Below are 25,462 nucleotides of genomic sequence, written 5' to 3'. Positions count from 1 at the left end.
ATGAACTCTGACACACTTGCATATTTTGCTTATTTAGAAACAGTGATCATTTCTGATGACATCTTCTTTCGGAATGTTAAATAGTTTTGATTAGAAAAGACAGACTGATACATTGTGAAGTTTGGAGACTATGAGGGTGGCAATCCTCAAAAATCCTGCAATGCAGAGATAACCAAGGCAAAGGACACCGCATGCTTTCATGTTTTTGTCTCTATTCACCTCTATAATCCATTTCATTCCTCTTTTAAAACCTCCTTTTAGAAAAGACTTTGGGGGCTGGAGAGATGGCTCAGAGGTTAAGAACACTGGCTGCTCTTCCAGAGGACCTGAGTTCAATCCCTAGCACTTGGTGGTTCACAACCATCTAAATGGGATCTGGTGCCCTCTTCTGGTGAGTAGGCATACAATCACACAGAACACTGTATGCCTAACAAATGAATAAATACAATCTTAAACAAACCAAAAAAAAAAACAAAAAACAAAAAACAAAAAACAAAAAACTTTGACCCTTAGCTGAATTTCTGGTTTCCTCTTAGGGCCCAAAGCCAGAGCCTGAGGCTGTCTGAAACCTGGCCTGGTGCCAGGCTCCAAGCCTACTCTCCAGTCCATTCACAGGCTTGCGGGGCCACCTCTCCGTCTCACGGAAGTGGCAAGTACGGTGAGGCTTTCCTTTAACCTCTGCCCCGGCAGGTCAGAGCTGCCGCTGCTAAAATCACAGAAGAGTGGGCACACCCCCACTCCGCTCCCCTGTGATTGATAAGGCCACATCATTTTCACCCTGAGGATGCAGAAGAGGCCTTACCTGAAGGCTAAGAAATGATCAATGAACACCTCCCTGGCATGTCTGCCATCTCCAGCCATGAGACCTTTGGCCTTGGATGGCTGACATACATGTGGGGTGGAAAGGGGAACAACACAGCAGCGAGTCCCCTGGCTCCTGAATTCTCATTCTGGTGTCCAGCAAGGACAGGGGTTGGTGCCTCTGCAGCAGTTCATGGCTCGCTAGGCACTCTGAAAAAGCGCCCCTCAGGGACACACTGGCCACATGTGGCCTGGGCTCTGCCTCATTTGAAGGACTATCTCTGGACCCCACGTGTGCAAACTCACAAGAAGGGGCCAAATGACCCCAGTGTTGGCCATGAAAACTACTGCCCTGCTGCTCACTGGGCATCAACGGTTACTCACTTGTGCCCTGGGGCCACCAGAACCACGTGCACACACTCACGCTGCTCTGCAGTTTCTCTGCCCTCTATGCTGGCGTGTGGCTCTTTCTCTTTCTGGCCTGGGCAGATTCACAACCAGTGCTTGTGGGGGTGGGGGTGATGGAACAAGGGGCTAGCCAGTGTGACTGTGGCTGCTGAACTCCAGCGCTGTGGGCCGAGCATTGCTGCTCGCCTCCTCATACCTGCATTCCTTCCAGTGGGCCCAGCCCCCTTCTGAGCCTCCCACCTTTGCTCTAGCAGGCAATGCATCTTACAGATCTGTGAGGACCTGGAAGGGAGGCTCTTTCCAGCAGATGCGGGCCTCTGGGACCAGCCCCGGGAACGCCTAGACCCCATCCCCCTATTAAGAGCAGGAGCATGTGGTCTGGAGTGCACAGATGTCCCAGTGGGGCTGAGCATTTGGCTGCCTGAAGGTTAGGGTGAAGGGTTTCACAAAGTGACAAGACGGTGGCAGAACTGAAGAGACAATGGTGCCTCTTCTGCTGCGGCCAGTCTACAGAAAAGCGCAGACTGCTGGCAGGCCTTTGGGGAGCAGACTCTTACAAACACTGGCCGAGGCTGGGGTCAGCTAGCTTCTGGTTCCTCAGGTCGGTCAGGGGTTGGGTATTGATGAGAGGGGACATCATAGCCCCACTGGCATCTTCTAAAGCAAGTGGCCTCCTGCTCTCCTCAGCTAAGAAACATTGAGCCATGATCCTTTCTGTGAAGAGCAGCTCCAGGGCCGCTGGAGGCATGGCTGTTCAGGGCTATTGGAATCGAGGCTGGGCATATGCAGAGAAGAGCCAGAAGGCCAGTGCTCAGAGGAGAGTCTGCCTGGGAGCATCTGCTGCAGAGATTCAGGTGCACAGTGACCTGCAGTGGTCACGGCATGGCCCCCTGCCACCCTCTTCCCTACAGGCACCACTCCAGCCACAGCGCTACCTTGGTGGCTAGCATGCAGGCACAGTGCTAACTAAGCAGTTACTGAGTGACTCATGAGTGAAAGAAGGAACGAATGAATGAAAGGACAAACAAAGGAGGGACGCACAGAGCTTCTATGGATGTTAGCGCCAGCCTAAGATGCCACTGGATGGTGGCCAGAGGAGCGCCGGCTGCCTATGGCCTTCTTTTACAGGGTGTCCCCAGGAATCCCCCACCGGGACCAGGAGTTCCGGAGTCTGTCCCTTGGGGCCTGTGGGGTTCTCCTTTCACTGCTACAGAGGAGCACCAAGGCTGCAGGAAATCTACAGATGGGCAATGTCCAGACAGAGCCTGGAACACAGGGAATGCTCAGCCTGGGCAACCACTGAGCCTCTCTGCCCTGTGGAAAGTGTCCAGATAGGATGATTTCTTCTGGACACTTTTCGATTATAGGGACTGAAGCTTTAGCTTCAGAGGAGTGTGTACATACACAGGCGTGTGTGTATGTGTGTGTGTGTGTGTGTGTTGTATGGTGTAATGTGTGTGAATGCATACACCCACATATTCATGTATATGAGTGAATTATGAATGTGTCCGTCTGTGTGCATGTGTGTGAGATTTGTGTTTAGTGTATGCACACAGAAGTGTGACAGAGCAATTGTGCATAAGTAACTGAGTATGTGCACTGAGTGTAACTGTGTATGTATACATGTGTGAATACACACAAATGTGTGAATGTGTTGAGTATGTGCCAGAATCTGTGCATGTGTTTGTTATGTGTGAGAGTCTGTAACCATGGCCACGTCTATAAATAGACTGTACAACTCTGTGCACGTGCACACACAGACTATGTAACTTTGTGTACATGTGTACTCGTGAGAGTACTCAGATGCACACAGGCTCCTAGGACCTATCCTGAAGGACAATGGAAACCTGCATCTCAGGGACGTTCGTCATCACTGGACTTCCCTATGTGTCCTCAGACCTCAAGTCACAAGATACCTTTCAGCACCTGCAGGGCCATGTCTTCTTGGATCCCTGATGGTGGCCCAAGAAGCATTAGGACATGGGGTGCATGCTGTGGGTGAATTCCTGATGGGAGGGTGGATACCTGGGGCAGGTAGGCTGACAGGAACCACAACGACACATGATAGTAGTTTTTAAAACTGTCCATCTGCCTGGGTGCAATACTCTCAGGTATCACCAGATGGAGCCATGTACCCATCTCAAGACTTCAAGCAGTAAGTCCTAGGCTCCCAGGTCTCCTGTAGCTGGCTTGAACCAAGTGCACTCATGAGTGCCAGCTGACAAAAAAAAAAAAAAAAAAAAAAAAAAAAGGGGAGCACTTTCTAGGCCCGGATATACACCCACATACGCATGAGTACAGGAGTGAACTATGAATGTATCCGCCTGTGTGCATGTGAGTGAGATTTGTGTTGAGTGTGTGCACACACAGGTGTGACAGTGCAGTTGTGCAATGTAAAATGTGGGCGGGGCAGGGACCCCTGACTCCAGCTCCCTGGGCCCTGAGTTTCCCGAGGGAGGGAGGCCTTGCTGAGGCCACACTCACCTTTCCAGCCCTGCAGAGATCTCTTCACTAAACTCTGAGCTCTCACTACTGCCTGGAAAAGGAACACAGATCAGTGAGATGGCAACCTCCGAGAGAGGGGCCTGTTCTCCTGGGCTCCCGGTCACAGCCCCGTCCCCAAGCTCACAGCATCCTGACCCTGTGGGTCACAAAAGGACTTAGCTTCTGTGGTCATGCCTTTCTCTTCTCTGGGAGGGCTCGGAGAACCTTCCCTCTGCCTGCCCTCTGGCTTGGGGGACCAGGGTGCTCAGGTCTGTCTGCACTACTGCCTGCTCTCTGCCCCAGCGCCTCACCTGCAGAGGGTACAGGCTGGTTGAGCACTTCTGGGCCCAGGGTCAGGGCTGGTCTAGATGCATCTGCCAGTACAAGAGAGACCCCAAAGGAGGGCCACTGCAGTCTCCTGGCCCACAGAGATACTGCCAAGGCCTGTTGTGATCCTTTTTCGCCTTCCTAATCTCTTCCAGACCCACACTCTGGAGCTGACCATGGTCTGCCAGGCATGAGTGGGGCATCCTGGCTCCCTAGGCCTGTGTCTTGGAGCTAAATGAGCACCCTGTGGCCCTCTAGGCATGCCTTGGACTTTGCAGGCTCTAAAGTTCAGGGATCTGCCAGAAAGAGCTCTAAGATTGAGCACTGGAAAAGGCAAGGGATTCCTGGCCAGAGCAGCGCCCCATTCCCTGCTGCACGGGTGGGGAGCAGCTCAGCACTGTCTCCATCAGGACACACACAGACACTCCACTGTCTCAGAGCTTTCAGCTCAAGCAGAAAAATGGCTTGAGTCCCCTGACTTGAACCAGAGCCAAACAAGCTTGTGATTCCCCCCAGATGCAGGATAACATAGCACCTAACTCACTCTCAGGGGCCGCAGCCCAGACTCAGGCTGGATGTCAAACAGCTGCTTGGGGCACAGTCGTGCCCTCATGGGCCCTCATAAGAACCCAGGTCCCATCATACTCTCTGAGATGAGGTCCATCAGTAGGACCTAGCAGGCTGGAGAGATCAGTGCCCAATTGCACAGCGAAGGCTCAGGGAAGAAGTCTGATTACCTTTCCTGAGCTCGGGGGCCTGGACTGCTTCTATGAAGTCATACCTATGAGCCTAAGACACAACTGTCCACACTTCCTGCACTGGGTCCAAACAGGATGACTTCCTCTGAAGACAGAAGCCAGATATGGAACTTGTCACAAACTTCTAGGAGGCAGCTGCCCTTGACTGAAATTATTTGTGGCTCTCAAGACTAGCCTAAGTTCACAGGAATATGTGGCATGAGATGCCCACCTGTCCCTGTTTTTTGCCTCTCCAAGCCCCTGGCCCTCTGGCCCACCGACTTCACCAGAGCAAATGTCAGCATGCCATCAGCCCAGGAGGAACTCTCTGCTAGTGGAAGCAGACAAACACACAGGCACACCGAAAGGCAAAGGCTATCAATGGAGCACTAGGCGGATGACAGCAATCACAGGGTGGCGTCCCTTGTTCTAGTTGACCTGATCTCTGTAGGGGAACAGATCTCTGAGTTCAGCTCCATGCTAGCCCAGCCCTAATGTTGGCATCTCCCTGCTGATACCAGCAGCCCTGTTTCTGCAGCTCCATGGACACAAGTCCCGCCTGCCACTCTGCAGTAGTGTACGGCCGTTCCTGAGGCTCACATCCTCACCTCCCCCCCCCACCCCCGGCTCCTCTGTAAAGACACGCAAGCACACAGTGTGAGGCAGTGGCCCACCACCTACTGCTCCAAGCAGGGCTTTGGGCTCCCCCTGGGACGTTAAATGCCACCAAGGTAGCAGCCAGCCTCGGGGTTGAGGTGGACTTAAGTCCATCTTCCTTCTTCAACCTGACTGCCCATTTGGGGACTACCAGAAGGAGAAGGCCAACCCGGAATTCCTCCCTGCAGCAGGAGACTCCTGTAGGGAGGCCATTCTTCCAGGGTGAGGGGCCACTGGGCACAGCACAGTGACACAGAGACAGACATGGAGCACACACTGGGCCTGCTGCCCCTGCCTGCGTGTACAGGCCAGAGACGCTTACCTAGGGAGAGTCCGTTGGTGACGGCAGTGGAGGAGGTGAGGGTGAGGCCCCTGCGGGGGCTGCGGGACTCTAGGACGCTGTCGTCCAGCAGGTGCCTGGCCTTCTCCGATGGGAATGTTGCACTCTTACTTTCAACTACACTCAACTGACACATCATACTGGAAAACGGAGAGGAAGAGAGAAGGCAAAGCCCCTTATCCTGGGAGCAGAGTGGCACACGGCCCTGGGGGCTGGAGCCAGGACAAGCTGCTGGAGGGAGACGCCTGTGCCCTGAGCCCGCTGGTGGCCCAGGCTCTGCCCTTTCTCGTGGTGTGACCTTGGGCAAGTCACATCCTTTTTCTGAGCCTCAACTTCTTCATCTGTCAATGGAGACCAATGCTGTTTGCCCTGCCTGTCTCCCAGGATGATGGTGAGGCTTGTGAGATGAGGTCGAGGGGAAGGACGGGCGGGCCATCCTGAGGAGGGCCAGAACTTTGTGACCCTTCCTGGAGCCGCAATGCACAGGGCAGCACCTGCTCAGAGATTCCCATGGTTCAGTGAGATGGTGTCTACAGGTGTGTGACAACGTCTGGAGAAGAGGAGGCACCATGGACCCAAAGCAACTTTGTCTTCCTGCTCCTGCCTCTGAGGTTCACCAAGACCAACCAAGAAGCATGACACCTGTGCCTTAGTGCTAGGATGCAGGTTGAAAGGAGGAAGGGAGGGAGGAAAGGAAGCAGGGAGGCAGAAAAGGTGACAAGGAAGGGCGTCCCTCTGTTTGGAAACCTGTGACCAATGCCCAGGGGATGCGGGCCTGGCTATCTCCAACCACGCTGAGGATCTACATGTCCCCGAGCTGTGGGCCCTACGGGGCCAGTGAGCCAGCAGGTGCTCTGTGCCCTGAGGATAAACACTGCTGTCTGCTGGACCCAGTTGTCCCTAAATGAGCTGGCAGCCGAGTTGGGCATATATCTTTACTAGCTCCTGAGCCTGGATCCCTGGGGTTGGCACAGAGACTATGCTACCAGGTGCTCCTCTGCACTCCCAAGCTCACAGCAGCCTTAGGAGAGTGCCTGCTGGGAAAAGAGTTCCCAGATGGGGATGGGGAAGGACCCAGCACTCCTTCAGCCCAGAAGAGGGCTGCTCAGTCACCCACTTGTTGCCCAGGCTGTGGCTCTTCCTGTGTCTGGGGACTGGTGGCGTGGGAAGGCTGCCAGCCACAGATGCATCAGGACAGGTGGGCCTCCGGCGGAACCTGGCTGAGCTGGGACCAGCAGAAGGGCCTATGAAAAAAACAGAGGGAGAGTGATGGGAGGAGCTGCGGGGGCAAGACCAGGGTAGAGACTCTGAGGAGCCAGGCTCTAGGTTTGGGCTATGGACCTTTCCCCAGCTGTCATGGGTAGGACAAGGTTCACACAAAGCCAACAGCAGCCTCCCATTTATCGGATGCTTACCCTCCCTTCCCAGGGTCACTAACTCCCAGAGGGAAGGCCTGAGGCTCCCAGGTCGAGTAGCTAAGCAGCTCCGCTGTGCATAAGAGTAGAACCTTAAAGCAAAGGTCCTACCTGGACTTCACAAGCCCAGAGGGATATAGAAGGGGTAAGAAAGGCCTTGAGTCGGGCCAGCTGAAACTGCACCAACACCTCTGTCCAAATGTGCGTCCCTGGTCAGGACTTGCACACTGGTGTTGGCTACTCTGAGGTTCTGCCTCTATCGCAGGACATAACACATCTGCCCCAAACACTGGGCTGTCCTTGGAGGATGTGACTGTGTGGCTCTCTGGCGGCCCTGCAGGGCCCCAGGAGGACCCTCTGGTCTACATCCAGGGTCACGGGATGCCTCTACCCTTGAGGAAACAGCTCTTGCTGCTGCTCCCAGGAGGAAGACAGTAGTGTGCTGCTTTGTTTTGCTTTTGCCTTAAGAGAAGATTCCAGAGGGTGGAGCCCCTTGTTTATCAGCAACCACAGGAGGACGGAGGACAAATGACAGCTCCACTGCTTAAATCTCAAGGACCCTCTGTAGGAGGGCTGAACAGAGAGCCTGCGAGAGCCCTGGTGTTGGAGCAGAAATGACAGGATGATCACTGCACACCTGGCATTGCTCTCTGGGGCCATGCCTCAAGCCATGAAGTATGCACTCTTAGTTGCCACATTAGGCAGAGGACAAGGCAGGTTTACAGATCTGCTGCAATCTGAAGGCAGTACCCAAACCTGGGTGTGCAGTGGGCTTGTGTGTGTGGAGGGGTTCAGTATACAGGTTCTGCGCAGACCCAGCACCCAATATGTACCAGTTGTGAGCAGCACTGTATAAATGCTCATGACCCAGCTCACTGGCTCCAGCATACTTGACATAGGGAGGTGGGGAGCCCTAGAGGTGTAACACAGCCACGAGGCTGAAGTTGGCTACTGAGGAATTGGCCACTCGGAGGACGTTCACTCTCACTCGGATCCATGTAGCTCTTGTTTCTAGCTCTGCTCGTACTCTGAGCTCTCACACGCCTTTCAGAGTCCCTTTGGCTGCTTCCACTCAACTCTGGATTCTCTCTCCAAGGCGAGGCTTGGATTTGCCCCTTTCCTTTCTGCTTTGGAGCCTCGGGAAGCATGCCTGGCCTCAGATGCCCCTGGACCAGCTGGGGAGGTGGGCGGGGGCCCCAGCGGAAGAGCCTTGGCCTCTGGGCCCGTGTCAGGGCTGCTGCTGCTCTCTGGGCTCGAGGTCTCACCCCCGTCCTCCCCCACATTCTCCCAGCATTGTTGACCAACAGCCTAGGTCTGACGTGGAAACAGAAGAATTTCCATTCGGCTGAGACCCAGATGAGGGGCCCTTCTGCCAGTAAGTGACACCCTCTGCTACCAAAAGGCCTCATGTTCCTGCTCCTCCAAGCCTGGGGTGGCCCCATGTGACAGTGCCAGGACTCGTGCCTTCTGGCCGGGTGGCAGGTAAGCTTGTTGGTCATGTCCTCAGGCAGGGTAGGGGTGGTGATGAATGGGGGCTCCGGTCTCCACAGCTGAATGCAGGCCCCACTGCCCAGCCTGATATGGCATGGACAGCTGGAAAAACTGACCATGTGGCCTGATTATCTCAAAGGATTGCTCTATTTTTCCTCAGCATAGGTTTTCCATGAATAATCTTTAAAACTCTTTAAGTGGCTGTTTCTTTAGCAGTTTTATTGGACCATATGAGAATTGACAGTTTCTGTAGGCAACCAGATATGTTGAAAATAAATCTGGTTTTCATTACAAGAAACCAACATACTGCCCAACAGACCACTCATTGATTGAAAGAGGAAAAACAAAACACTTGGCCTTCAAATAACAACAGTCTTGGAGTAGCCAGAAGCCCTCATGATGTATGGTGACAGAAAGGGACTCTGGTCCTGGAGGTGGAGAGGTCTGGGCTCTCATCTGTATCTGTTGAGTGGCCTTGGGGAGGTCACCTTGTCCCTCGAGCCCTGGATCTACATATGTAAACAAGAGATGAGGAGCCTGTCCTTTGTTGCCTCCCTGTCAAGAGTTAAACAGTGGCTCTTTTTCTGCCACAAATGTTTAGGAAGACCAGACCTTGGGCTGCCCCTGGGCAGCAACATCATAGATCAGAAAAGCCATGACGCCCTGCTTGCAGGGTAATGGCAACTCAGGAGGGGAAAGAGGGGCCACAGGTGGCTGCAGCCAGCAGAACAGAGGCTCTGAAAGGAGGGCAGTCGTGACCAACAGGGCAAGAGCACCAACTGCACCAACAGTGTGACAGCATCAAGAAGGGGACACGATAATGTCCAACCCTGACTTAGCATCTACTGTGGCCACAACCAATGGTACACCGTGTCCACTTGACCTTATTTAAGCCTCACAGCAGCATAGGTTTTAGAGGAACATAAGGAAGGGATAGAAAAGACTTGTGGGAGACTCGACACCCTGCCTGGTACAAGAGCCTGACACGAGCAGCAACAGGGGCAGAAGGAGCAGTGTGCTCAGAGGCTCAGAGGGGAGACAGCGGGGGGCCTTGAGTTCTTAAGGTGAGGGTGGGGACATGCTCAGATGCGTATCTTAGAAAGTGCCTCTGGCTGGAGAGTAACTAGACGTGGCCAAGCCCAGGAACTGGGAGCATGTTCTCTCTCTCTCTCTCTCTCTCTCTCTCTCTCTCTCTCTCTCTCTCTCTCTCTCTCTCTCTCTGTCTCTGTCTCTCTCTGTCTGTCTCTCTGTCTGTCTCTCTCTCCACACACACACACACACACACACACACACAGTGTCCTGAGAGTGCTCTCTCTACACACACACACACACACACACACACACACACACACACACACACACACACACACACACACACAGTGTCCTGGGATGTGGAAGGGACTGAGAGTAATCCTCTATATGGAGCAGTGTGCACTTGGGGCACAGATCTAGGGGAACATGAGTAAGTCCAGTGTGGGACCTTCGCCTGGAGGCCATGGGCATGGCTACAAGGAGCGCACACTGTGGGCAAAGGAGCCTCTTCTGCAGGATTTCTGACAGGCCCTGCTCTGGGCCAGCACTGTCCCATTCCAGTTGGGCTTTCCAAGTCTCACACACTGGAAATTAAGGGGAGGCAGCTGTGGCAGAGGAAAGCAGCAACTTGAAGTCACAAGACTTGGGTTCCAGTCCCACCTCTAGGCCCCGCTGGACAGGGACTCATGCCATCTCCCTCCAGGCACTGCGATTGCCATCTGGAACTCTGTCCAGGACAACTCTGAGCCTCCGGGGTGGGGCGGGGGCAGGCTGTCACCCAGCTGAAGGGTTCAGAGTCTCTTGCTTCCCCTGTTTATGTGGAGAGCCTTCCTATGAGATCCAGGACTCAGCCCTTCTGGGTCGGCCAGAGCAGCTCCTGGGCCACTGGGCCCCTCTGCCGTCTCTGTGTGGAAACTTTTCCATAGCCAGGTCTCTGGTGGGCCTGGGAGCCACTCATTTCTATGTTCACGCACATTCTGCTTTCCACACACACGGCTCTCATGAGTCTCGCTGAGAGCCAAGATGTGTCTCTGTGCAGAAGGTCCAGTTCATTTCCTTCTGAGAAGCAGTGTTCACCATCTCTGGGCTGAAGCGGCACTGTCTCCCCTTGCCGACAGGCCAGAGTGGGAACACCAAGGATGCTTGGAAGCTGTGGCAATCAAGGTGCTTGGGCCCCTGCAGACCGTGGAGGGAGCAGATGAGGCTGAGTCTTTGTCACCTGCTGCTAGCCCTTGAGCTCTCTCGGAGACGCCCACCCACCCTGCCTTAGCATGGGAAGTTTGCAGAGGAAAGGCATTAGAGAGAGCAGCCCCGCCTCTTGCCCGCGCTCTCTTCTACTCAAGCATTTCAAAGGTGCCCCACAGAGCACAGCGAGAGCTGCACCCTCGCCCACCCGCGTCAGGATGAGGGCTAGCCTGGCCTCGTGTGGACGGAGGGCTCCAGTGAGAAGGCCATGCGCAGCGCAGCGTGAGGGGGTGAGGGGATCTCAGCAGGAAGCTGCTGATGGAATGGTGACTCTGATGGGACTTCAGAGTCAGGCTGAGGACACACGGACATCCGTGGAAGTGTCCTGGAGAGATGACAGCTTTACAACTGCCCCTTGCAGGGTACTGCGCCCCAAGACAGCAGCAGCACTGAGGCAGACGGGGCTGTGGCTAGCAAGTCGAGGGATCTGGAGAACTGTTGGGTCAGAGAGAAGGCCACACTGTTGCTCTTTCCACAGACAGCCAGGCCTGAAGCAGCCCAGCTGGATGAGGCAAGGGGACTGAACACAAAATAAAGTTTGGGGTCCTGATTCCTACAAACTCAATGCATCTGTTACCCTGTATGACCTGATGCATCTGTAAGAAGCTGGGTGTGGCAACATTATCTGCAGTCCCAGCACTCAGGAGGGAGAAGAGAAGGATTAAACATTCAAGGCCATCCTGGGCTATATATTGAGCATGAGGCCAGTCTGGGATAACGATACCCATGTCTCTTTAAAAAAAAATCTATAAGGTAGAGACATGCAGGTCTATCAATCGTCCAAGGCAGGTACTTAATCCCTGAACAAGCACACAGGATGAAAGGGACAGAGCCCTCATTGCAGCCTTCATGCTCCGTGTGTTGGACACAGGTGACAGACCTGTCCTGATCCCCAGTGTGGGCTCTGCCTCTTCTGTGATGTGTGAGCCACGGTGAGTACCCTGGTGTCTTTGCCTACAGAAAGGGAGTGGGAAAGTGACACAGGAGGCCGGGAGCTTGCCAGGCAGGGGCTGGGTACACTCAGTGAGCACGCGGGCAGGGTTGGGAAGGTGCTCAGCCCAGGTCAGCACCAGACGGTGAAGATGACGCGCAGGGGGTTCCCTCGGGGAAACTGTCTGGAGTGCTCCACAGTCCTTGGTTGCCCCAGTGGACTTGCTTGGACCTGAACCAGGCTCCGGGACACTCAGGGGAAGGCTGAGGTGAGGCTGCCTGGCTTCGGAGACTGGCTCATGGGGAGGCTACTTCACAGTTTGCTCGCTGCCCTCCCCATTTCTGCTCTGGGGACAGCCAGATGCCAAGCAGGAGTCTGATGACCCTGAGCCTTTTGTTCTCTGGGGAAGCCCAGGCCACATGAAGAGGCTCCAGCTGTGCTGCACTGCTGATGCTACGGCCAGCAGCAGGTACCAGACGTGTGAGTAACCATGCCTCTAAGTGGCTGCGATCCGAGCCCTGTCCACCCTGATGCTCTGACACACAGAATGTAGGTGTGATGTTGAGTGCTATTTTCCACCCTAAGTTGTGAGGAGGCACTGGGACTACTTGTGTGTCCTCGGTTCCCAATCTGGTGCTCAGGTGGCAGCCTCACACTGTCTCAGGGATCAGAGTCTGCCTGGGAAGGCCAGGAGTCAATGTTCCCAAGAGGCACTGTGCCAGCAGCAGAGCATCTGGCACGGCCTCAGGGAACTCCCTCCACAGCCCTGAGATGTGAGCTGGCCTGAAGCCTTCCTGCTCCCACAGCTCGAAGATGCTGCAGCCAGGCCCCGTACAGGTCTGCTGGCCTGGCGGCAGGGCTCTTGCCACCAGACGGTGAACATGGAGACAGAAAGGTATGTAGCCTTAGGCTGCGAGAGCAGAGACAGAGGCCAGGGCCACGATTTTCCTGGACTCAAGCACGGCTCTGGAATCTTCAGAGGAAACCTGTGCCCAGGAGAAGCCACGTGGGGGAATCTTGCACAGCCTGGGTCATCCCAGGGGTCCCTAGAGGGTAAGGGTTAGCTCCAAGGAAGCTCCAAGATATACACAAACATCACTTGCCCTCTGGGAGTCGGGGTGGGCAACATTATGAACATTACATGTGATTTCTTTTCTCTCCAGGAAAATATTAGTTCATGTATATAAACACTATCACGTGGTGAGGGAAACTGGCAATGTATCATCCCTGGTCTTTTTTCTCCACAGATCAGAAACTGAATCAGTTTCCTCCACCTCCTTGCTTGCAGTTTCCTTGTTGGGACAGACTGCCCGCATGGCCATTGCCCCAGAGGAAAGTGGCGGCAGCCCTTGGCAGGGCTGGGTTCTGGAGCTACCGGAAGCCAAGGGAACAGTTGTAGCTCGGAGGCTGCTGCTGCTGCTGCTGTTAATCAAGGCTCCTGAGGTCATGGATGCTGCTATCTGTGCAGGGTCAAGGTCTCCCAGCCCCTGGCAGGAGCTGGTTAGAAAAGAGTCATAGAGATAGCCCCTCACATACACACCATCTTGCTCTGCTCACACTGGCTTCTTTTTGGCTCCAAGCATGCCCGTCCTTGCCTGTCTCCCCAACTAAGACATGAACTCCAGGAGGTTGGGGGCCCCTGCCAGGTAACTGGTTCATAGCAAGTGCTTGTCACACACAGACCTGCAGCCTAAGAGCCTTGTGTAAATGAGGGTGCAAACTTAAAGGCTTTTCCTTGGCAAGTGTAGGATGTCTAACTGCTGAGCACCGCTCTGAGCTGGAGTCTAGCCCCTCCTGAGGAGCAGAGGAAGGCCGCTGCGTTCCTCCCGTTCCTCCCATTCTTGGGACGGCAAGAGGCACATTCCTGTCCCCAGTCCTGTGGAGATCCTGCCACGCAGCTCAGTCTAATTTCCAGAGCCCAGAAGGCTTCCTTGGAGCTGACCCCTGCCCTCTAGGGACCCCTGGGATGACCCGGGCTGCAGCAGCATTCCTTATCTTTCCTCTGAGGTTTCAAGGGGGAAACCTGAGCCGCTGAATGACGATGAGCTTTCTAGAAAGCTGAAGGCTCTTGGGTGATCAACATAAACCCGGTCATCCCGCTTTGGGGCTGAAGCCAGGGATTTGTAAAGTTGGTGGAAAACAGTCCTGTGAGCCGAGCTCCCCTGCAGAGCAGGAACTGCTGGCCTCAGCACATCTCTGGAAGGTTATGCAGAGTCAGCAGCTGTCCGTGCAGGCACTGTCCTCAAGGGCAGGTACCCCTAGGGCCCAACAAGGGACTCTAGGGATAGGGCTGAATGGGAGGCAGCTGATTCACCCAGGGTTCTGAATGCCAGGCTCTAGGAATTCCACACCAGGCCTGTCCTCAGAGGGCTTTTACTCTGTGGAGAAGACAGGCCGAGGATAAAGGAGAACATACATGAAGAAGGTTAGGTCAGGCCAGCTCCTGGCCACACAGGCTATGATGTAGGACCTACAAAGCCCCGTGAGAGGTCAGGCGAGAAGTAAGCCCATGAATGTGTAGCCATACGTCATACTACACAGAAACAGGGTGGGTCAGCTTGGGGTCCAGAGCTTGCTGCCCCCCACCCCCACCACCATGAAACCAGACCTGACTGGGGTCTTAGGCGGTGTCATTTAGCTAAAGCCTGGAGGCTAGTTCTGTGACGGAATCATGCTGACGACCAACCACCATGGTAGAGTTGCACCTGATGAGCGCTGGGCCAGACTCTGCTTATGTTTCCTGAGTAGCCCTGTGAGTGACATGTATACCACACCCAGTTGACAGCTGGAGTGGGCTGTGTGGAGCATCTCAGAGAGCAGTTTGCTTGGGAAGAGTTCTAGAACAGGGACAAACTAGAAGGGAGGAACACCCAGGACCACCCTTGAAAGAGCCATCTACCAGAGAAAGACAGTAGGTTTTTGAGGAGGCACTTAATACAAGGTCCTGGGAGATGCCATGAAAAATACACTGTAAACAGAACTAACTCAACAGCCCCTCCACTGCCAAGGGCCACACAGCAGCACCTTCCAGGCTCATGAGCAGGGGAGCCTAGAGGTGTGAGGATGAGTCTAGCTTACACCCAGAGACAGCAGAGGCTGGCAGACTGGGAGCCAGGAGCACATCCCAGAGGTGGGACAGAGGCCCTGCTGGGCGGGAGGGAAGCTGCCATACTGTTTTCTGAGTTCTGTGGGTCTAGTCCTACCAATACACATACCAGCTGGGAGTATGGAGAGGCACCTGAACAGCATCTCAGTGTCGTCTTGTTGGGATGATGGTTTCATTATTTCTATTTTACAAGCAGGGAAAGCACTGCCCAGAGGGATGCAGCTGTTTGGCTCAGACCCAGGTTGGGTGATGGAGGGGTGTTGGAAGACCTGCTGCTGGAGGCCTCTCTAGCCTCTCCTCAAGCAGCAGCACTGATCTGTCCCCATCTCCAGGAGCTGGCTAGATGATGACTGAAGGGCCATTGTTATAACAGAAACAACAAGGCAGCTGACACAAGCACACTCTGAGAGGGGACAGGTGTGGGCAGAGCATGAGACAGGCCTGTGCTCACCCAGGCATCATGGCAGTCCTACAAGGGCAATACGACTCTTCACTCCATCCAGTAGCTAACGCTATGGAGGAGAATGATGGAGAGACAGAGCTAGAGCCTAGCTCCGGCAGCAGATCCTAGGATCCCACTGCTGGCGATACAGTGTGTGTTCCCCTCAAAGGTGATAGATCTAACGTGTCTGGTGCATCTTGGGCACCCCTTTAGGGCACATAATGCCAAGTCTGAGGGTAGGCTGGAGGACAAGGGTCTTGGTGGTCTAGGGGAAGAACTCTGTGCATGTTTCTAAGTTGAGGGTCTGATCTCTTGGGTCTCACATTATCAGGATCCTGGCAAGCTGGAAGAGGGAGCTACAAGCAGGGACAGTTGAGCCTACCAGACAATGAACTCAACTGTGTTCTTGAGCTCCACACAGGGCCTAGTTTAGTAGCCAAGTCTGGGGTGTACATGGTTTTGCACCTTTCGAGGTAGCCACAATACCTGCAAGATCTTCCTTAGAAGAGACTAGTCTTGGAGAGCTGCTTCCTGGTTCGATTCTGAGTGACAGCCTGAAACAAAGATTTTCACAAGGTCAGAGGGGCCCTGGTCCATCATGGGATGGGGGAAGGAGTACATGGATCACAGAATACAGGGATCCTGTGAAATCTGCTTCAGGTCACAATTCTTTCCTCCAACACCTCCCCAGGGTTTATGATCCAGTGAGTGATGGTTAAGGAGGACAGAATGAAATGAACCACTGACCCCTGCTTGCTAACCCAAAACTCTGTGAAGGAAGCATATTTAGAGCCTGGAAAGTGAGGAGAAAGAGGTTGTGCAGGCAAGTATACTACGATGGAATGCAGGTTCCATAGGACCAGACTGGCAACCTGGGGATACCCCTTTGTGGCATGGATGGCCTTGGGAGATGAAGGCCTTGGGAGAAAGGGAAAGTTAGGTGGTCCTGGAGCTCCGAGGCAGCAGGAGAGAAACCAGTCCCTCTGCAAACATGGAATGAGAACCAGACATCTTTCTGAGAAGCATCCAGGCAAGAGTCTCTGAAATGGTAGCAAGACAGTGGTCAAGAGACACCACAGACCTGTCTCCCAGAAGAGAAAGGTAAGGAGAGAATGACCCCTGAGCAGAAAAGCTGAGTTCAACCAAACCTGAACAGAGAGGTAATGAGACAAAGATGGAAGCCACACAGGGCTGGCTGTACACCTCACTGGAAACAGACTGTCTGGGGACTGCTGGTGGCTAACGAGACCATCACAGCTGCTGGGAAGCAGCTCACGGAGAAGGAGGGCAGAGAGCATCCAACTCAGGAGCCCTGGCAGGTGGGAGCCAAGAGCAGGTGAAGCCATAACCAGCGGGGCTGGCCTGCAGCCGGAAAGGCATGCTGAGGGATCTGGAGGTCGGGGAGAATCCTCCTCTCTGAGGATTTCTGTTGCCGCGTTTCTGAATTTCATGGACTTCTTCATCCACCAGGCAAAGCAAAAGGGGAAGGAAAAACAGCCTGGGCAAATCTGAGACTTCCAGGAGGCCAAGCAGAACAACCAGCCCTCCAAGGGAAGGGAGGCCCCAGCTGCCGAAGAACCTGCTAAGTAAGGGACTGATTTAAAATAAAGGCTCAAGGGATGAAGAGCAATGGGGTAAGACATGAATCCATTAAAAACACACAACAGTAGGAATTATGATTCCTGAGGGTGGTTCTCATGGTATGCACTTGGAGTGTGGAGTCCAAACATAACACAACTAACACAATCCTGCGGGGTGGTGAAGCCCAGGTGGCGCGTGGCCAGCAGTTTCCTCTTTATACCCCGAAGCAGAGGACGGTCGCAGTAACAACCTGGCCATAGGGAACACCCAGACTCAGGCTTCTTCGTGGTTTTCTTGGCTCATTTTATGAGTCTTATAAAAGATGATTAAGAAATATATTTTATTCTAATTTTTAATTATGTGTATGTGTGAGTCTCCATGTGGTATTGTGCATGTGTGTGCAGGTGTTCATGGAGGCCAGGGGAGAGGGCGTTGGATCCTACCTGCTGGCGTTGCAGGCAGTTGTGAGTTGCCTGAAGTGGGTGATGGGAACTGAAGTCGGATCCCCTGCGGGAGGAGTAACTGAGCCACCTCCCAGACCCAGGGAACAACACTTCTTGTAGTAAATAAACATTAACCTAAAGAGTGACCATTCCTTACCTTTCACTTCAGTTTCCTTTTTATCTGGCTGAATTAAAGACATTTAGGATTTTAAACTTCAAATAGCAAGGGAAGTATGATCCAATCTGAGTAAATTCTGCCCTTGCATCCATCCATCTACCCACCCTTCTTCTGTGTAAATAAAGTTTCCACGCATAACCAAGGGTTCAAACTCCTGCTTACTTCCTGTTAGTGGCCATGCTTCCTAAGTGGTAGGAACTTGGGTCAATTTTCTTAAATTGACAACAGATTAAGAGCTGAGAAAGAGAAGACACTGGTTGGGTCTCTTGGTGGAGTGTCTGTCTTGCAGAGGATGGCAAGGTATCAGGGGTGCAAGGTCACCAATGTCATAAGTTCGTGCGTGAGGAGCCACAGGCCCTGTTTGCCTCCTGCTGTTCAGAAACAGGGCCTTCTTAGAAAGAGGACTCTCCACGGCTGGGGGCCTGGGGCAGGAAGGCAGCCCTCCTTCCTGGGCTTGCCCAGTTTGGCCCAACAAAGAGCCTTTATGAGCCCTAGGCTGACTGTTGTTTAGCGCAGAGGGCTGGGGTGGGGGTGGGGTGGGGACAGTGCCCCCCTTCTTCAGAATGGAGGAGTAATTGCTCATAATCTGCAGCTTGTCCAAGGGTTGTCTCATGTTCACAAGTATTTATAGGCCATTTTTCCCCTTAAAGCGTATTAGTGTTAATGAAAAACTACTGTCTCTTTAATGGCAAGGCTGGTACATGAATGGAAAACATTATACTAGAACTTAAGTGGGAATAATTTCGCACTCCAGGCCACTCTTCAGGAACAGCAAATGCTTTGTAAATAAAACGAACTGTTTGTGATAGATGCCATTTTAGTGGTGACCTCTGACTCTCTTCTGTGCCTCCCGTTACTGTGCGCTGGGTCTCTCTTGTGCCATTGTTCATCTTGATGAATGATGGTATAGCAACAGTGAAGACAGAATGCCTATGTTCCCAAAGATGACTCGAGTCTCCAGTGGAGAGCCGAGAGAAGGTCAGCCCCAGGCCCCTCCCTGGTGAGCTGGAGTCCCAGCCAGAGCTTTGAGCCTCTGCCGCCGCACTGGCCAGGTGCACACACGCCCAGGTAGGGACAGATTGTTTCCATGATCTGTCAAGTGACTGGTGGCTACGGCTCTGGATTGTTTTCACAGACCAAGATGAGGCAAGAGCAGGCTTTCAGACAAAGCAGCAGGGATTAAACGGCACTAGATAGCAAGGGTCAGGGAAACGGTGTGCAGAAGCAGCCAGTGAGATGGGATGTCCAAGGGATCCTGTGAGGTAACTCTCGTGGAGAATGAGCAATCGTAAGAGGCTGATACTTGCCTTGACACCAGGTATAATTATATGAGAAAGAACTGAGCACAGACGGGTAGTCAGCGATGACTTGAAAACAAACCCCCTTCTCCCTCCAGACGCTGCAAGGCACGCACACCCAGTGCCACCGGTGAGGGAGACCCACAAGCCCGAGCGGGACATGGGGAAGATGAGTTGAGGGGCCTTTCTGAGAAATGCATGTGTTCACAGAGGCATAGAGTTTGTACCTGAGGCCCTTGGCTACAGCCAGATGGAGGAGAGTCCTACAGAGAGGAGAGACCCAGAGACAGACTTTCATTCATCTGTAAAACAGGACCTTGGAGAACACTGGCCTGAGAATATGCCCAGCTAACCTTCTACCCAGTGCCAAGGGTGTCTGTGAGAGTCACACGGTGCCAGCCCTAGCCCACACATGGCTGTGGAGTCCACGGGTGTTTCCCAGGCCACATGGGATGGGGGCACACCGTCTCCCTCGGCCGTGTGGCCTGAGGGGCTGGAGAGAAGGCAGGTCTGTACAGACAGACAAGACTGTTCTGGTGCGGCACAGAAGCCTTGCATGCCGCTCCTTACCAGTCCCAGTAAGGGCCAGGTCGCCTGCAGCAGGCCCCTGGGTGCTAGGGGAGCCGTGGCAGGTGGGCCTGGCTGGGGAAAGGCAACTCACTTGTAGTTGTCATCTTCCACAAACTTCTGCAGCTCCTCTATGTAGCGCACAGACTTCAGGTACTTCTGCACATGCGGCAGGGTGGTGAGGTGATCTGTGCGAGTGGAGACAAATGTCAGCCCAGGGAATGCTGACACAGTCGCAAGTGGCATCTTGAGGCTGGTTCACTGTCCTTGGGGCCAGGCCCTGGAGGGTGGTCAGGTTTGGATTCTGCCTTATAGAAAGTGACCCTGAGCATTTGGCTGAGGGAGAGAAGCTAGGGCTGGGGTGAGCTGGAGCCCTGGTCTCCAGAAAAGACCAGGGTCATGTGTGTCGGTCTCTAGCACATTTCCAGTGATGGCAGTATAGTCTCCTGTATGCCATGAATGCAAGACCATCCCAGCCAGTGCAGATGGCGGGCCTGGCACCAGGTGACAGACAGCAGACAGCTGTTGCAGCCTTCACTGTCTTATGTAGGAAGAGGCTAGTCCCACCACACAAAGGAGAGATGGCAGCAGTATGCAGAGGTCATACCACCTAGAGGTGGCCAGGCAGGTTCTACCCCAGCCTGTGAGGCCTATGTCATGTCTGTCACTCTCCTCAGACATTCACTGTCACTGTACTTCTGAGAAGTGGGGCAGACATGAACAGAGAGGGGCCGGGGAGAGGGACAAGGCTTGAAGAGCAGCCGGGACCCATGATCTTCGGGCTCCAGAGTCTGAGGTTCTGAAAGCCATTTCTGTTTCTCAGTGGTGTCATCATCTCTTAAATGAGGACAATGACACCTGCTCTCCAAGCTGATGGCAGTTGGCACAAGTCTAGAGCACAGTGACAAGAGTGCATTTTCTCTGGGTTCTGGAAAATTCCAGCACATGCTGAGGGCCAGGAACTGTGTGTGGCCCTATTTTTCATGCATGAGCAAACCATGGTGTGGAGGTAGTGACTTTTCAAGATGCAGCCTGAGACCAGCTCCCTGGTGTGTGAGGCCTGAGTCTGCAGCTGCTCTGCTGGTTAGTAGACAACAATGTGGGTATCAAAGGCTCTAGACTATGCAGGCCTCAGAGGAGAGCTGGCCTAGGCTGCAGACCCTATCTTGCCCTGAGATTCAGTGACCTGTGGATTCCCTGTGGTCTTCCCAAGCAGAGGCAGCCGGCTGTCTCACACCCTGTGTATGACAGGTAGGGCTGGATTTTTTTTCACACCCTCTGGTGCGCCCAGCTTTTTTTCCCTTTATCCTGTTGTGAAAACTGGCAGCAGAGAGCAAACCAAAAAGCAGGGCAGTGGTGGCGCACACTTTTAATCCCAGCATTCAGGAGGCAGTGGCAGGTAGATCTCTGTGAGTTCGAGACCAGCCTGGTCTACGAGAGTGAGTTCCAGGACAGCCTCCAAAGCCACAGAGAAACCCTGTCTTGAACCCACCCCCCAAAAAGAACAAGATTTCACAATTCTAGTGGTTAGGTACTAACCATAGCTGCAGGAAACTTGCAAATCGGCAATGATCCGGAGGATGTTGTTCATCTGGTTGGATCTTTGTTCGTTTTCCATGATGCTGCCAGAGGCAGGGTATGCAGAATCAATGTAGATCAAGTCCAGAAGGTAGATTCCTAGGATTAAAGAAGACAAGATTATGGTAGGGTACATCAGGAACCCTAGAGTTAAACAGTCCCCTCTGCAAGAAGTTATAAAGAGCATTTGAGGAGACTGGACATACTATTTGGACTTGAATTCTAATTCTAACTCATTTTTCATGTGAGCAACAGCTGAAATGGATGCTAGCATGTCTAATTTGCATAGCCGTCAACAACAAGGTTTTGTACCTATAATTGGTGGCTATGCCTACTCTTCAATGACGGGTAAAGTCTAATAACTAAGTCTAAGCTGTCACGCCCAGGAGAACAGACTTTGTGGATTTTACTTTTTACATATTTGTCTAACTGCTCCCCCACACTTGCATAAATTATGAATTAATGGAGGGACAAAAGAAGTTAAGAATGAGATTCTTCCCTGTATATAAAAAAGAAAAACAAAAACAAAAAACCAATGGTAGACAGAGATGTCTTCTGATATGCTTAACAAGAAATAAGATGTGATGTCAGAACAGGACTCCAGCAGGCCAGTGATGAGCTGGGGTGTTCCAAGACAACCCACCTGGGCAGGAAGGAGGAAGGCAGGGGCTGGCTCTGTGGGCGGAGCTTCTCCACAGACCTCACTGATTAACTACAGAGTCAGATGACTATCTGGAGACAGAAAAGTGGATGGTGTGTCCTTCCAGAAGCCCCCAGGAGCAACACCATTACTATACCCACTACACACCAGGGACTGGACAGGAGCAGCAATGCAAAGCAGAACTGGAGACAGAAAGAAAAAGATCAAGGCAAAGAGAAACAACCGAGGGAGATGAAAACATACTTGATGGAGAAGGTTCAATGACTCCAAATTTCTATGCATGAAACAAAACCACATTTAAAGACATAAAGCAAGAAACGACCACAGATAAAAAATGAATTGTAAAAATGTGGGGCTGGAGAGATGGCTCAGTGGTTAAGAGCACTGGCTATTCTTCAAGAGGACCTGAGTTCAATTCCCAGCAACCACATGATGGCTCACAACCATCTATAATGAGATCTATGCCCTCTTCTGGCCTGCAGAGAGGGATACATGTGGGCAGAACACTATACACATAATAAATAAATCTTAAAAACAAACAAACAAAAAACAATGAACATAAAATAAAAATAATTTTTAAAAATGCTACACAGAGAAACCCTGTCTCGAAAAACAGCTACAATCAGCTGGGCATGCTACAACCATAACTAGGAAGCTTCACTTGCCTCTTCTGCAATTTATGATGTGCAGACACATTGCGTGTATATCCCAGACCCAGAGAGAGAATGCTATAGCAAACCCTGTGAGCTCAGGGTTAGTTGTGCATATGCATAATGGTCATGCTTTCCCACACGGTGCATGAGGCAGAAGCCACAGCATGGCGTCAGGCTGTCCTTCTCTATCACTCCACACCTTACGATTTGAGACAGGTCTTGCACTGAATCTGGAGCTTGCTGGTTTTTTATTTGTTTGTTTTTTAAAATTTTTTAAAGTTTAAATTAGAAACAAGGTTGCTTCACATGTCAGTCCCAGCTCCCTCTCCTTCCTCTCCTCCCACATCCTTCCACCAACCCTTCCCCAAACCCTCCCATCCCTACTTCATTCCCCAGGGAGGGTAAGGTCCTCCAAGGGGGATCTCTAGAGTCTGTCATTTCATTCAGGACAGGGCCCAGGCCCTCCCCCAAGAGTCCAGGCTGAGAAAGCATCCCTCATTCTGGGGTGGGCACCCAAAGTCCATTTGTATGCCAGGGATAAATACTGATCTACTACCCAAGGCCCCATAGATTGCCTAGGTCTCCTCACTGACACCCACATTCAGGGTGTCTGAATCAGTCCCATGCTGGACTCCCAGCCATCAGTCTGGGATTCAAGAGCTCCCCCTTGTTCAGGTCAGCTGTTTCTGTAGGTTAAACCAGCCCAATCTTGACCTCTTTGCTCATCAGCCCCCCCTCTCTGTCACTGGATTCCAGGAGTCCAGCTCAGTATTTAGCTATGGGTGTCTGCCTCTGCTACAAAAGGAGATCAAGGGGATACAAATTGGAAAGGAAGAGGTCGAACTTTCACTTTTTGCAGATGATATGATAGTTTACATAAGTGACCCAAAAAACTCTACCAGGGACCTACAGCTGATGAATACCTTCAGCAAAATGGCATGATACAAGATCAACTCAAGAAAATCAGTAGCCCTACTATATACAGACAATAAAAGGGCTGAGAAAGAAATCGGAGAAACATCACCCTTTACAATCGCCAGAAACAACATAAAATACCTTGAGGTAATGCTAACCAATCAAGTGAAAGACTGTATTGCCAGAACTTTGAGTCTTTAAAGAAAGAAATTAAAGAAGACACCAGAAAATGGAAAGATCTCCCATGCTCTTGGGTAGGTAGGATCAACGTAGTAAAAATGGCAATCTTGCCAAAAGCAATCTACAGATTCAATGCAATCCCCATTAAAATCCCAGCACAATTCTTCACAGACCTTGAAAGAATAATAATCAACTTTGTATAGAAAAACAAAAGACACAGGGTAGCCAAAACAACACTGTTCAACAAAGCAATGTCTGGAGGCATCGCCATCCCTGACTTCAAGCCTGAAAACATCTTGGTATTGGCACAAAAATAGATAGGTAGACCAATGGAATCGAATCGAACACCCTGATATTAACCCATACACATATGAACACCCGATCTTCGACAAAGAAGCTAAAATTATACAATGGAAAAAAGAAAGCATCTTTAACAAATGGTGCTGGCATAACTGTATACTGGCATGCAGAAGACGTAGATAGATCCAAGTTTATCGCCATGCACAAAACATAAGTCCAAATGGATCAAAGACCTCAACATAAATCCAGCCACACTGAACCTTTTAGAAGGGAAAGTGAGAGGTACCCTTGAATGAATTGGTACAGGAGACTGCTTCCTGAACGTAACACCAGTAGCACAGACACTGAGGTCGATAATTAATGCATGGGACCTCCTGAAACTGAGAAGCTTCTGTAAGGCAAAGGACACAGTCAACAAGACAAAAAGGCAGCCCACAGAATGGGAAAGGATATTCACTAACCCCACATCTGACAGAGGGCTGATCTCCAAAATTCACAAAGAACTCAAGAAGCAAGACTGCAAAACACCAAAGGATCCAATTAAAAGGTGGGGTACAGAACTAAATAGAGAATTCTCAGTAGAGGAGTCTAAAATGGCTGAGAGACACTTGAGAAAGTATTCAATATCCCTAGCCATCAGGGAAATACAAATCAAAACAATTGTGAGATACCATCTTACTCCTGTCAGAATGGCTAAAATCAAAAACACCAATGACAGTTTATGCTGGAGAGGATGTGGAGAGAGGGAAACACTCCTCCACTGCTGGTGGTAGTGCCAACTTTGGAAATCAGTATGGAGATTCCTCAGGAAAATGGGAATCAGTCTATCACAAGATCCAGCAATTCCATTCTTAGGCATATACCCAAAAGATGCCCATTCATACAACAAGGATGTCTGTTCCACTATGTTCATAGCAGCATTATTTGTAATAGCCAGAACCTGGAAGCAACCTAGATGCCCCTCAACTGAAGAGTGGATAGAGAAAATGTGGTACATCTACACAATGGAGTGCTACTCAGTGGGAAAAAAAAAACAATGGAATCTTGGAAATTTGCAGGCAAATGGACAGCACTAGAAGAAACCATCCTGAGTGAGGTAACCCAGTCACAAAAAGAAAACATGGTATGTACTCACTTGTATATGGATTTTAGACATGGATCAGGGGAGTGCCAGTCTACAAAAATGGCAAGCTCCAACAGAATCTTCAGCCAATGACTGATGGAGCTTGCCGTTTTTGCTAGACTCCAGGTGGAATTACACAATAGCATGCTGCATACCAGGTTTGGTTGGGTTTTGTTGTTCACATAGGAGCTCGGGGTTCCGGGCTCAGGTCCTCAGGCTCTACCCAAGCAAGCACTTCACTCACTGAGCCATTTCCACAGTCTCTGAGCTTGCTTCTCCATAACTAAAAATACAGTTCTTTTCAGATATTCACAGAACACAAACATTGATTTACATAGCTATCAGGAAAGGCCAGTGAGTTCCAAAAACTCAACGTCATGTTACCTGCATTCTTTGACTTTACTGTGCTCCATCTGGGAGTAAAACAAACAAACAAACAAACAAACAAACAAACAAAAAACCTCCAACCAACCACCGGAAGTACAGAAAAAATTCCAACATAAGAAACTTCTAGATCTAAAGTTAAAAAAATATGTCTGGACTGTTTTAACAAAAACAGTACTTGTATG

The 25,462-nt window shown here is 51.7% G+C and overlaps 1 protein-coding gene across 1 annotated transcript in view; it reads right to left on the bottom strand.

Annotated features, from left to right (window-relative positions):
• Ralgps1 (Ral GEF with PH domain and SH3 binding motif 1) overlaps window positions 1–25,462 on the bottom strand; it is a gene marked incomplete in the record, with an annotated part of 230,742 nt that overhangs the window by 19,878 nt on the left and 185,402 nt on the right. The window contains 6 exon segments of the mRNA XM_040735630.1: window positions 3,694–3,745; window positions 5,737–5,894; window positions 6,872–6,998; window positions 15,903–15,970; window positions 19,578–19,671; window positions 21,023–21,160. Of these exon segments, the coding sequence (XP_040591564.1) occupies window positions 3,694–3,745; window positions 5,737–5,894; window positions 6,872–6,998; window positions 15,903–15,970; window positions 19,578–19,671; window positions 21,023–21,160 (637 nt within the window).

This window comes from Mesocricetus auratus, unplaced genomic scaffold (assembly GCF_017639785.1).
Source record: "Mesocricetus auratus isolate SY011 unplaced genomic scaffold, BCM_Maur_2.0 Super-Scaffold_100047, whole genome shotgun sequence".
Classification (NCBI taxonomy): domain Eukaryota; kingdom Metazoa; phylum Chordata; class Mammalia; order Rodentia; family Cricetidae; genus Mesocricetus; species Mesocricetus auratus.
The sequence above is the reverse complement of the archived record's forward strand: the minus strand, read 5'-3'. Positions and strand labels throughout refer to the sequence as shown.